Below are 13,184 nucleotides of genomic sequence, written 5' to 3'. Positions count from 1 at the left end.
ATTTTACTACCAATAAAGTGATAATTAATTTGCACGCTCAAGATGTTCATATTTCACTGTTCTGTATGCCTAAGGGCACTAAATTCTGAAATGCCACTGCGACCGACATTCTTGCTGATTGTCTTTTATGGCGAGCCCCGAAGGTGTTCATATTACAACCTCCCTATGTTCATTTTACCCGCACGTGTCCATTTTACCCCCAAAAACCTCTTTTTAAAAAGGCTCGAGAAAACTTTAAAAAATATTGTATTTGAATTCTCCCGCTTATTTTATGTATCAACCATTAGTGGCTCAGTTATTGTGCGCAATCGACCCATGGTTTTAGTGTTTATTTGTGGAGAAAATTGAGATATGGTTCAGGGCAGTGGTTCTCAAACTTTTTGGTTTCGCGGCCCCTTTTGCTAAACACAAAGAGCTCCGCGACCCCTTTGCGAAGCACAGAGAGCTTCGCGGCCCCTCGAAAGGATTTCAGATACAAGTTTTGCGATACTAGACTGCGTTTGTCAGTCTTATACCATCTTGCAAGTCTAATTTGTTTCACCTCTTGGTCCTAAACACGCAGAAAAAAAACCAAAGCCTTGGTGCTACATTCCGATTCGGAACTTGACCTTCTGTTTACTTATACACAGACTCCGCAGCCGACTGTTTAGTGTACAAGACAATTACGGGGCTAGCGCTACGATCCTACTGACACTAACAGCATCGTACCTCGCGACCATCTGGGAGATGGTCCTAATATGCAGAAGAGTTAAAAATCCGCTCTCACTGAGATATCTAGAAAGAAATTGTAATCACTTGTCAAATTTACCAAAAGCTTCGCGGCCCAGCCTCACGCCCCCCTTGTCGACCGCGGACCCCCGGTTGGGAACCACTGGCTTAGGGTGTCCATTTTATCATCCCTTCCCCTCAACGACTCAACATTAACATCGGGCAAAAAAATTGTTCAGCTGCTACGATCTCAGTCCATCCATATTTTCCGTAAACGGCATACTCAAGTCGTTATTTGCCAAACAAGTATGCTATAACCTGTTCATTAGGGAACTAAAATCTTAAAATATAGGTGGGAACTCCCGAAAAGTTGATTACCTCACATCGGAAGCAAGTTTGACTAATTCAAAGTTATAAAAACAGGATTAAAATCACTAATTGTGTATTCCATACATGTCGCGAATAGTGATGTCCGATTACTTCTCGATTAATCGAGTTAATCGATTATTTGCGAAAATGTTCGATCAGATTTTAATCGATCAACCGGCTTTCCGAATATTGAATAATCGAATAATTGACCCCGATTATTGTTCGATTACAGTTCAACTTTGTCCAAAAATGGGAAAATTGGTTATGCCAGCGGTGACGAAAACACAAGAGATTTCGAAACCTCTGTTCTCACTTATTTTATATTATCCATTTAGTTGAAAATTGTAGTTGTCGACTGGCGACAATTGATTTTACTCTCATGCCGCACATTATACCTTACGTCGCAAATAGTACACTGTATAGCGCATCTGATGTGCAGCGCACTACTTCCTATTTAAAGTCGCGATTTCGATTAAGTGCTGCGACGATAATATTTCATTCGAAATTATGAAAATGCGCGCACGAACGAAAACTAAACTTCACGACTACGAAGTTAAAAAAAAGTTTTAAGGGCTGTTCGCACTTACGCGAACGCGAATAATTTTAGTTAATATGATGCAAAAAAATTACTAGGCAGTGTAGAGAGGAGCAACCTGAACCAGTCAACATCGAACCAAGCAATGACCTGTGGGCTGCCCACGGCAGAGTTGCCATTTTCACAGATTTTTCTGTAAAATCACAGATTTTTTCCCTTTTTCAAATCACAGAACCTGTGATCACAGATGACAGATATTTTTGGAAAATCACAGATTTTTCCAACAATTGCCGAAAATAACAAATTACCTACATTCTACAGGTTAAACTCATTAATTCGAAGGTACGATTTTCCGGAAGCTCGAGTAATCATCCGTTGAAAATAGTTCGACTATCCGGAGTCATTCCTTTCGCAAATTTCGAATTCGTCTACAATTCCGACATTTGCCTTTTTATCGATTCCATCTAGGAATGCTAGTTTTTCGCGCTATATGCTGCTTAGTTATCTCAATGAAGTGTGCAGAGAGGTGAACTGATTGAATCACCTCATTATGATTGAATTTACGACATTTTGACGTTTCCCGATCAGAAGAGCATAGCTGAAAAATTACAAAAGTCTATCAACAAAAGATACAAGTAACATATTTTGATACGATTTTGAATTTTCCAGTATGCTTTTGATAACTAAATAGAATCTGAATGAGTTATAACAACAAATCCTGAAATGAAGGTGTTTTGAAACAAGTCTAGCGGATTTTTCGTTTGTATCGAAACTTGCTGTTTCCAACAACGAATGTTATTATGGTGTTCTATATGCTATCATATTTTGTTAGAAAGCTGATACGTAGGTAAAAAAATTTGATATGGGTTTGATACTAGTAGAATCATTCTTGTTATAATTTCTGTTATTTTAACACCTCACGGGATCAAATTTAAAACACAACCTGAAATTTTTTACTCGTAACAAACTTACAGCTTCTGTTACACTTTTGTTTTGGCTTTCTGATCGGTATACCGTATCCAACGTATGGATGAGTTTCTACTGACTAAATCATGACCACTTTCTCTGATGCGCAGCTTATCTGGTCTCAATACCAACCTGAAAAACACTTAGTTGAGGAACAAGTTGTCTATTCCAATGCAATTTTAAAAGCTAAATAGTTAATTCAATCGAGTGGAGAAAAATTTAATGTTAATATAAAGCATATCAATCAATCTCGTTTCGTTTTTTCAAACAAATAATCATACTCCAGATATAATCACAGTTTTTTTTTTCGCTGGTCACAGATTTTTACAGATTTTTGTCGTCAAAACACAGATTTCGAAACGGCAACTCTGGCCCACAGTACACTTGCTATAGAGAAGCATCAAAATACAAAAACATCGACCATATGGGTGAATTACCCGGGGAGTTACGGCAGTTTTTGCATGGCCGTTTGGCACCAAGAAATTCTGACCCAATTTCAGTATGGAACCGAATTCATAGGATCATAGGCTTGTTCGATGAACCAACCTCGTACATCGAAATCAAGAGGTAGGCCACGGAATAATGCTAGAGCTTTCTGCCAGATTTGTCAGTAAAATTTAGAGATCAAGGTTATTGGTAACTGACTGTTGGTCAGCACTATTGTGCGGGGGCACTATTGTGCGGGGGCACCCGCGTAAAAAAAACCGCGTAAATTCCGGAACCCGCGTAAAAAAACCGCGTGAATTCCGGAATCCGCGTAAAAAAAACCGCGTAAATTCCGGAATCCGTGTAAAAACCGCGTAAATTCAGGAATCCGCGTAAAAAAAACACGTAAATTCCGGAATCCGCGTAAAAGAAATCCGAGTTAAAAGCAACCTTAGTGTATTTTAATATAAAGTAGTCTTTGATTCAACATAAAATGTCCCAAAATATGCGACTGGATTATTTTCTGAAAGTTTTGATTGTTTTCTAGTCGCAAAACTATGTCAATTTTATCAAAGAACATTGAAACTGCATTGTACTGTGCGAGAAATAATCATGCAATATAACATCGCTAGAAATTTTCGCGTCGCTGGACTCACCAGCGAATTGCAGAGTAGCGCTGCAGCGACAATAACATTTTATTTTTGAACGCAGGGCTCACGCAATCAGATAATCGATTATCTCGATTAATCGAATATCTTTTGTCAGCTAATCGAGTCCGATTAGCGGACAGGAACAAAATAATCGATTAACAATTAATCGATTAGTGGAATGACTGAGCAATGGGAAAAAAATTCTTGTTTCAACATTGCTGATATGTTACTTCCAGTGGCGTGGCGTGACCGGGTGACACCCGGGACGGCAGATTTGGGTGTCACCTCTTTCCCCTTGGGTGTCACCCTCATCAGATTGCGATGAAATCATTTTGTTATCAAAAGTTGCGAGAGTTAGCACGTTTGTTTTCAATTGCACTAAATCTACCCATTTTTGAAAAATTGGTTGAGATTATAGTCCTCGGAGCGGACCGCCCCCCCCCCCCACGCTACGCCAGTGGTTACTTCTTAACTGCTTACAGTAGTGACAAATAACCTGTCCCAAGACCGACAACCCTATTTCTTCAATTTCGACGAACGAATACGGATAATATAACTGTATTTAAATAAATCAGTCATGTTGACTTTGTGGAAGATAAAAAATACCAGTTACACTTAATTTGTATTGTATAACGCTTAATTTGTATTAAGATTCAACAACAGTTGTAATCCAGTCCAAAAATGCTGATAGTCGGGTGTAGATGGTTATTGTATCCTGTCCGTTTCCAGGACAACCCGAAAGATATGCTGTCGTCCCAGCGATAACAGAGATTTTGATACCTCCAGTGGCTATTATCCCTTCAATAGGATCTCCGTTGCGATCCTGGCACGAATCATTGCTAATGTAGTAATTTTCGGCACAGAGCTGTTCGTTATCCAGTAAATTCCGCAACTGGTAAAACTTACGACAATCTTGATTGTATTTAGTGAGTCGGGGTCGCACGATAAGCTGATCTATAAATAATCAAGTCTTGAACTGAATCTAAAAATGCATTGACGTTTTAATAACATACTTTCACTTATTCCTAGGGAATAAAGTTTTAACTGTACAGCTTCCGAGTTGGACCATAAACATGCTGGTAATACTTTACTGCTGAATATCACACTTGATACTAGCTTAATTAGTGCCAGGTCTGCTCTTAACGTATCGATATTATAATTCGGATGTTGAACGATTTGCTCGATCGCAATATCTTGGACATCAGGACTTCCAGCTAAACTTTTCAATTCAACTGTTCCTAGCCGAACAACATTCGGAAGCTCTGCATTAACGCAACTAGCACTAGATAAAACAAACCGATCGCTTACTATTGCTGCCGTGCATCTCCAGCTTATGTCATTGTTTCGACGGATACCAACGAAAGCAATATGTGGATATTCCTCTCTTTGAACAAGTCGTCCTTCCGAAGGAATCCCCTCATATTCTTCTACTTCTCGTTGTTTGTATTGTTTCCAATAGGTAACACATTTCTTCATCTTATACGTCTGCTTCGTGGGTGCCTCGCAGCATACTATGGGATCAGAACCGTGACGACAAAATTTCACCATACTTTGGTGAATTATGTTAGGACATTTTCTATAGTACTGGCACTTACCAGCAGTATTTTGAGCCGTTTTGCATTCTCGTCCAACTGTGCTGTAGAAACTATCATCATCCGTCGGGAAAACAATCTGTCGAGCATGTCGACTCAGGACGGGTGCAGGATTTTTCCCTAAAACAATCGATTCTATCCATTGACTATGAGCAGCAGTACGAATGAAGTAAGCTTCACTGCCAAAACCACAATCATTACCGGCGACTCCAAGACCAAAAACATATTGGAAATATCGATCATAGTGCCACGTTTCTCGTTCCAGACCACCACCGTGTTCTAACTAAACAAAGAAAAAGGCCAATATAGATAGTATTAAAAAAAACATCGCAAAAAATTGCAAAACATGTTGAAAGTCTTCGGAACGTACCTTGCAAGTGTCAGGAACCAAAAATTTGTTATTTTTGCTACAAATAAACTCGTTACTATTTGTACGCTGGCACGGTATTGGATCAACTCGCATACGAGTGAGAATCAGACTGCTATCTAGAAACAACGACCATTATGAAATATCTTTAAAATGCAGCTACAAAAATTACTCAGTGATGCAACTTCATCATCGCGCAAAAAATTGTTTAGATTGTATGGTCCCAATCCACTCATCTCATAAAACGGCATAGTCAAGTCGTTATTCACCAAACAAGCAGGAAGCGCACTGAAGCCTATCCTACAAAAGATTTAAATTTTAACCTGGAAATGGGAATTCCCGAAAAGTTGTTTACCTCACATCGGTGGCGAGTTTGGCTAATGCAATATCGTTATTCAAGAAACCAGGATTATAGTTGGGATGTTTAATGAATGTTTCAATTTTGATTATCTGAGCTTGAGGACTATTGCTGTGGATGTTCAAATCTCCGATTTTAACATGACTCGGCGTTTGATCTAATACAAACTTATCGCAATGAGCCACCGTCAGAACGTAATCTTCATTGATTAGTACACCACCACAATTCCACTGAATCAATTTCCCGGTACTGTAGCCCAGGTAAGCCTGGTGTTTTGGGAATGTTTCGATGTCCATATAACTCTTTTCTGGTTCGATAAATACGTGATCTCCCACACGTGAAGACACCATCGATTCATCTGCTTCTCGCAAATGTACATACCGGGCAGTACATTCTGCCGATGTGAACGATGTATTGGTTTCCGTTTCAATCCATGAAACATAAGTGGATACTCGAGTGTAAACAGATGGAGTTTGCGTTCCACAGAAGGATCCAAATGATGTTATTCCCACTACATAGGGTGTTGTTCGGTGATTCGACATAAGTTTTATTTGTAAAGGTCCCCCCGAATCACCTAAGCAAGTGTCCATTTTACTATCCTGCGCACACATTTGCGAGTCAATTATCCCCTGTCGTAGTCTACGATTATCTGGAGCGTGATAATTGCGACATTCGGCATTGTTTATGGGCGAAAGCTCAACTTTAAGCAAGATTGGGGTTTGACTCCCAGCAAACGAAGTTTGTCCGAATCCCGCAGCTTCTAATCTTGGAAATTCTGAGGCGTCTTGGTTCCAAAGACATGCTGGTGTTACTACGTCATTTATTATGGCTGCTCTTTCTAGCGTTATAATTGCAATATCGTTATAAAAGGCCGAAAATCTATGCTCGGGATGACGTTTGAAGGAAGCAATTCTATACTGTTGGGCAAATTTATTGCTTGGGTCATCGATACTTACGTTGACGTTAATTACTCCCAAACGTACCACATCCGGTGACTGTCCATCACGGTTACCGCAATGTGCACCAGTCAACACGTGGCTTGGTGTAATTAACGACCCACCGCAACTGAATTCAACTACATTGTTGGATTTAATCCACCCGACTGCCGCCATGTGAGCAAATTCACCAATTCGCACTGGAACTCCGAATATTGGATAAACTAAGTTATAATCGCCATACTTGTGGTAACGAAGGTGACAATCTGTAAGCATTAATTACGTTTATTTACCTCGCAGATAATTCGAGCTAGTAAGAAGCGCACCATTCAAATTTTGCCTGTAATTTGGTAGTAACGCTTTGTTCACATCGGTGGGGAACACATGTTCTGCTGGTTGCAAGCGACCGCTCGTTATAATAAATTTTAATACGAGAATCACTATCAATTTCAGGGGAATCCCTAACCTGCGCACTGCACTCGATCGCATCTCAAGTCAGACTGATGGGTTTTGTTTGTGTGACTGTATTAACAGTCTTGGGATACGGATCGTGCTCTTGATTAGTGCGTATAGAACAACACCCAGAACCAGTTTCACGTTGAAATCTGACTCATCTTCAGTCTTAACCTGCATGTTTTCTGTGGTCGAGGGGTTAGCTTAGTTGGTTCGAACATGTTATCTTGATTAGGCAGTGGTGGTAAAACCCGCCATTGTCGGGTTGATCAACGTGCGAAATATGCATCATAAACCTGTTGGTATGCCTGATAGTCTCTTATAATACTAACGAAATCGAAAACAACGCAGGTTTACAAACGACAACAAAAGTGACTATACATACCTGTGATACCCGTTATGTGTGTGCATGACAACTACCTGTTCTACTTCAAAAAAGCATGCCTTTCGTCACAAAACAGCGTTTCTGTGAACAGTTTACGCGCTGCGTTCACATATAATAAACGATTTTTCGAAATGATCCAGTATATTGTGTTCACTTTGATTGCCCTGGTCATAGATTCAGGTAAAGCAAATTTCCGCTGCTTTTTTTCAATTATTTATATTCATATATCTATAGGAGAATCTCAAACTTTCCAAAACTACGAAGTGGCTCATATTGGTTTGATAGGATGGACCAATCCCAACAACGGAATCATTGTGTTTGATTGCACTGGGTCCTACATTGGTAAAAACGTGATTATGACCGGCGCACGTTGTTTGGATCGAAATGGTACTCGGGCGGATATTGTTCGACTTGGAACTGCTATGGGTACACCACGGGATTTCCACATCGAGAACATAACGATCCATTATAGATATGAGGCAGAATACTACTATCATAATATGGCCCTAATTTTTCTCAAAGAGAACCCACAGTCTGTATCGAATAAGTTCAAGCCTGCATGCATTTTGTCGGTACAACCATCGATTGACACCAAGGTTTATGTGCTTGGCAGAGACTCCGATGGAGTGTATCAGAAAACCCCAGTAGAACTTGTCACATCCGATAAATGTCACGAATATTATACACCAACAAAAAAATTCAAGTATGGCGCTTTACTAGTTTGCTGCATGTGTGCTCGTAACGCTGCGACAAATAATTGCGCGGTAGGTACCAATTAATGTACATATATGAAATTTTAACCAGGTAATTATTTTCATTGATAGACTGAACTCTCGTCTCCCATGCAAACTATCATGACAAAGAACGGAAAACACGTGCCTTTCTTGGTAGGCCAAAAAACAATAGGAAAATCGTGCGGCTCGAAAATACCTGGTATCTACACTCGTCTGAGCTCTGATGGTCACTTTCCGTGGATAACGACTGTTAGTGCAATGAATTTCAAGGATCATGAAGGTGAGTTTGGTTCAGCATCATTTGAAAGAAAAAAATGTGAATGACGAAAGATATATTAATTCAAATTCATATGAGATTTTGACATATGAAGGAAAACAATATTGGGATGATCGAAAATTATCACACAGACAAGATGTTCGTTAATTTCCTTTGAATACTTATCAGAGCACTGAAGAACAAACAAATATAAAAATGTGAACATAATTCAACTAAAGAGTATCATAATAGGAACGACCAGAAGCAGTATGACAACAGCACCCTGGTGCAAAAAAGATTTCAGAGAGGATAATAATTGAGAACTATCAAAAACTTAATAAAAAGCTTGAGGAAAGTAATAATGTGGGGAAAAAATACGTTAAGTTTTTTTGAATTCATCTATCAAGAATTTTAAAAGTATCTTGCAATGCTAAGAATTAGGGCGCCAACAATAGGAGCAAAGTTTTTAAAATTGAAAGCAGAACATTTGTCAAATAAATCATTGAAAATGATATATGAAACTGTTTCGCAACTATAAAAATTCATACATTCGACATTAGCAATAAAAAGATCCACAAACAATTATAGGGTAGACAGTTATGTGTTGTTATATGAGTTGTCGTACAGCGTAATTGCGATTTAACATGCATTACGTGATCGCAATCAGTATTTTGAAGAACCATAAACCTAGATCCCAGATTTTCAGATACTTTTTCGACAAATTGTATGAACGTCTGACAATCAAGCACCATATTCTGATACAAAAAATGACAGACAAGATTATTCTAAGTTTTTGTTCTTTTTTTTTTTTTTTTTTTGAGAGAGTTTTGCGTCGTCCACAAATGACAAGCATTAAGGTTAACTTTTCAAGGTTAAAGATAGTGAATTCTTTTAAATTTCTGTTGGGAAAACATGAAATGTTGTACAACTGCTTTAAAGCACTTGAATCCCCATGTTCTGAAACATGTTTCACCAATAATAATTTTCTTTTTTCAGTCTGCATCGAGCGGTATTGAATGGATGGAGGTTTAAGATAATTTATGGGATTTGGTACTGCACAACAGTTCCGTTAGAGACGAATACCCCAAATGTTCTTCGTTATTGTTTAGTACTAGCTGCTCTGCACACTATCTTTAACAAGTATTCAAATCAGAGTATGCAATCAAATATATTGAACTTATATTAAGCTACTAAATTAAGGTTGTTATGGTTGATTCATATCCCAAAAAACCGCACATCGTGAGAGCAGTTTCCGGATTCGAGCATTATCATGCTCATCGACAAGATCAGACCCGATGGCCCGATGTCCAACTGATAACAGAGATTTTCTACTGCAGGTTCTAATTCTCAGAGAGAAGCGAAACCCCGTACTCTCTTTCGAGCTAGGCTGAAGAGAGGTGATAGAATTGGTGTGTCGCCTTCATTCATTAAAGGTTTATTACCGCGCTAGCAATGTGCATTGATTCTAACGCATTCAGTAGATAAACATTCCTGACGGTTTTAATTAGCTTTGCACTCTCCAAATCGATATCGTGCTATAGACCATGATCTATAGACTAGACGTTTGTGTAGCTCCACTTGAAGCACTAGCTTTGTCGTTTTTAACTACATGTTTATGCTCTCTTCAGCAGGTTTTGAATTTACGACTGGTGTATCCTGTGTGATCCCCGTGGTTCTGTGGTTAGCGATGTCGGTCGACTAGCTCTTCCTACACACGGTTGTGATGTCTGGTTCGGTTCCCCATCATGTCGAGGATCTTTTCGAACATGAAATTCTCTCGACTCAGCACTGGGATCCGGTGTATCGTTGTACTTATCCTACAACATGCAAAATGTGCCAAAAACAATATCGACAACGGATTCTCTCAACTAATCTAGTAGATCGAGACCTCTATTAGCCCTCCAGCTTAGCGTGCGGTATTGTTGTAGTCGTTGAGATTGAACAACAGTTGCTCCAAAGTGCTTTGTTTGTTCTAATGTGCTTTTAGTCGAGTTAGTGATTTTTTTTAATTTTTTTTCAAGGGGGAGGGGGAGTTTGTAATGATTTGTTTATCTACTAAAATATCTATTCAGAATTGATATTGTGTGTTCTGCCACAAATGATGACATTTCAACACACACACACATATGTATATAAATATATATATATATATATATATATATATATATATATATATATATATATATATATATATATATATATATATATATATATATATATATATATATATATATATATATATATATATATATATATATATATATATATATATATAAATATATATATATATATATATACATATATATATATATATATATATATATATATATATATATATATATATATATATATATATATACTTATATATATATATATATATATATATATATATATATATATATATATATATATATATATATATATATATATATATATATATATATATATATATATATTTGTTCGCTTTTTTATATTATTTAAAAAAAAATAGAATAAAACGAAACTTAAAATAAACTTAAAACTATTTTCCTGACTATAAAGTGAGCTAATCGTTGCAATTGAGGATTGCAACGATTTTTGTCGGAATTTGTTAATAATTTGGCTTGACATATTTTCTAATGTTTCTACATTAGTGAGCCTATGTAGCTCGTTCGTGCTAAACCAGGGAGGACGCTTCAAAATCATTTTCAAAAGTTTATTTTGAATCCTTTGAAGTGTCTTCTTCCTGGTTGCACAACAACTTGTCCAGATGGAAACTGCATCTAACATTGCTGGCCTAAAAATTTGTTTGTGAATTAACAGTTTATGATAGCCAGAGTTTATTAAAAAATACGTGTGTTTCGTTTGAAGGTTAAACACAAAGTGAAGATATTTTATTTTCGCTAACTGTGGTACAACTTAATATTAAACATGGGTTGCCTTGATTCATTCTAATACTCCTCCTCAACTCATGGTTTCTGGATTCCCATTCCTTCACGGTATGGAACTAATTTTGCAGCAGGTCACGGTTTTGTTAAGCTATCAGCAATCTGCTGCTGTGTGCTGATGTACGCTATGTTGATGTCTTCTTTTTCTAAGGCATCATGGATGAAGTGGTGGCGTATGTCTCTGTGTTTTGTTCTAGGGTGATATCCTCCGTTCTTAGCTATGGCTATAGCACTTTTATTGTTACAGTAAATCGTGATCCGTTTTTCTTCTTCAAATAAACCCTGTAGTCGCTTCCACCAAAACGCCTCCTGCACTGCAGCCGACATTGCCATATATTCGGCTTCGCAAGTTGAGAGAGCAACGGTAAATACGTAGCCAGTAGTTGATTTCCGGTCCTCATCGTTAGATGCCCAATCCGCATCAGCAAACCCTTGTATAGTCGGGTTTCCATTTCGACGGTACGTTCAACAATGCTGCGATGTGCCTTTCAAATAGCGCAATAAATGTTTCACTGCGTTCCAGTGCCTTTCACCAGGATTGGAATTGAAACGGCTCAAAATGTTTACAGCGTAACATATATCTGGACGTGTACTTTGGGCCAAGTACATAAGACATCCTACAGCTTCTCGATACGGTATGCCCTTCATAGCTTCGGTTTCTTCCGCAGTTGACGGACACATTGCCTGCGTTAACTTTTCGCTAACGTTCATTGGCTTGTTTACTGGCTTACAATCCATCATATTGAATCTGTTTAATACCGATTTAACGTACGTTTCCTGGTCCAGAGTAATCATATCATCAGTTTTCATAATTCGAATTCCTAGAGCGTGTTTAATCGAGCCCATGTCCTTTATTTTGAACTCTTGATTCAACTTAGCCTTTATTTCATTTTTCCAGGACTTGCAGTTTGTAAACATGATAACATCGTCCACGTATACCGCTACGAACAGTACTTTATCTTCGCTAATCTTGTAGTATAGTATAGGTCATACATGGTGCACTCGAGGCCAAATTTTCGAAGCGCAGTGTTCAACTTTGTATTCCAGACTCGACTAGATTGCTTTAAACCATAAAGCGCCTTATTCAGACGGAGGACCTTGGTTTGATTTTGTGCATCCATAAAACAAGGGGGTTGCTCCATGTAAATTTCTTCCGAAAGATTACCCTGGAGAAAAGCAGCGATAGCATCTATTTGATCGACCTGTAGATTCCATCGTGCTGCTAATGAAAAGAGATACCGCAAAGAACTGTGACGGACAACTGGGGCGTAGGTGTCTTCATAATCCACCCCCTTTCTCTGCGCGTATCCTTTTATCACCAATCTTGCTTTATACCGATCAATATTGCCGCTACCATCTAGCTTTGTGCGGTACACCCATTTACATTGGATTGCTTTGCGTCCTTCTGATAGATCAGCAAATGTCCTCGTGTCATTTGATATAAGGGCCTCGTACTCGTCCTTCATTGCTTGCTTCCAGCGTTCCGCATCATCACGGGACAGTGCTTCTTGATGCGTGGCAGG

At 38.4% G+C, this 13,184-nt stretch overlaps 2 protein-coding genes across 3 annotated transcripts; one reads left to right on the top strand and one right to left on the bottom strand.

Annotated features, from left to right (window-relative positions):
• Positions 1-4,239: 4,239 nt before the first annotated feature.
• LOC129731144 (transmembrane protease serine 9-like) lies at positions 4,240-7,396 on the bottom strand. Of its 2 annotated transcripts, XM_055690926.1 has the most exons (7): positions 7,233-7,396; positions 5,969-7,172; positions 5,786-5,913; positions 5,617-5,732; positions 5,250-5,529; positions 4,668-5,165; positions 4,240-4,608 (listed from the first exon to the last, which is right to left on the bottom strand). In XM_055690926.1, exons 1-7 carry the CDS (start codon positions 7,393-7,395, stop codon positions 4,301-4,303), a joined length of 2,697 nt encoding a protein of 898 aa, XP_055546901.1. In that variant the 5' UTR covers position 7,396; the 3' UTR covers positions 4,240-4,300. The 2 variants fall into 2 exon arrangements, with proteins under 2 accessions (XP_055546901.1, XP_055546900.1); XM_055690925.1 differs by having other exon boundaries at positions 4,668-5,529.
• Positions 7,397-7,560: 164 nt separating this feature from the next.
• On the top strand, positions 7,561-9,929 carry LOC129730146 (serine protease Hayan-like). Its single transcript, XM_055689230.1, has 4 exons — positions 7,561-7,924; positions 7,979-8,508; positions 8,569-8,758; positions 9,731-9,929. Exons 1-4 carry the CDS (start codon positions 7,759-7,761, stop codon positions 9,748-9,750), a joined length of 906 nt encoding a protein of 301 aa, XP_055545205.1. The 5' UTR covers positions 7,561-7,758; the 3' UTR covers positions 9,751-9,929.
• Positions 9,930-13,184: the final 3,255 nt, after the last annotated feature.

Source organism: Wyeomyia smithii, chromosome 3, assembly GCF_029784165.1.
Source record: "Wyeomyia smithii strain HCP4-BCI-WySm-NY-G18 chromosome 3, ASM2978416v1, whole genome shotgun sequence".
Taxonomy (NCBI): domain Eukaryota; kingdom Metazoa; phylum Arthropoda; class Insecta; order Diptera; family Culicidae; genus Wyeomyia; species Wyeomyia smithii.
Note: the sequence above shows the minus strand (reverse complement) of the source record. Positions and strands in the feature narration are given on the sequence as shown.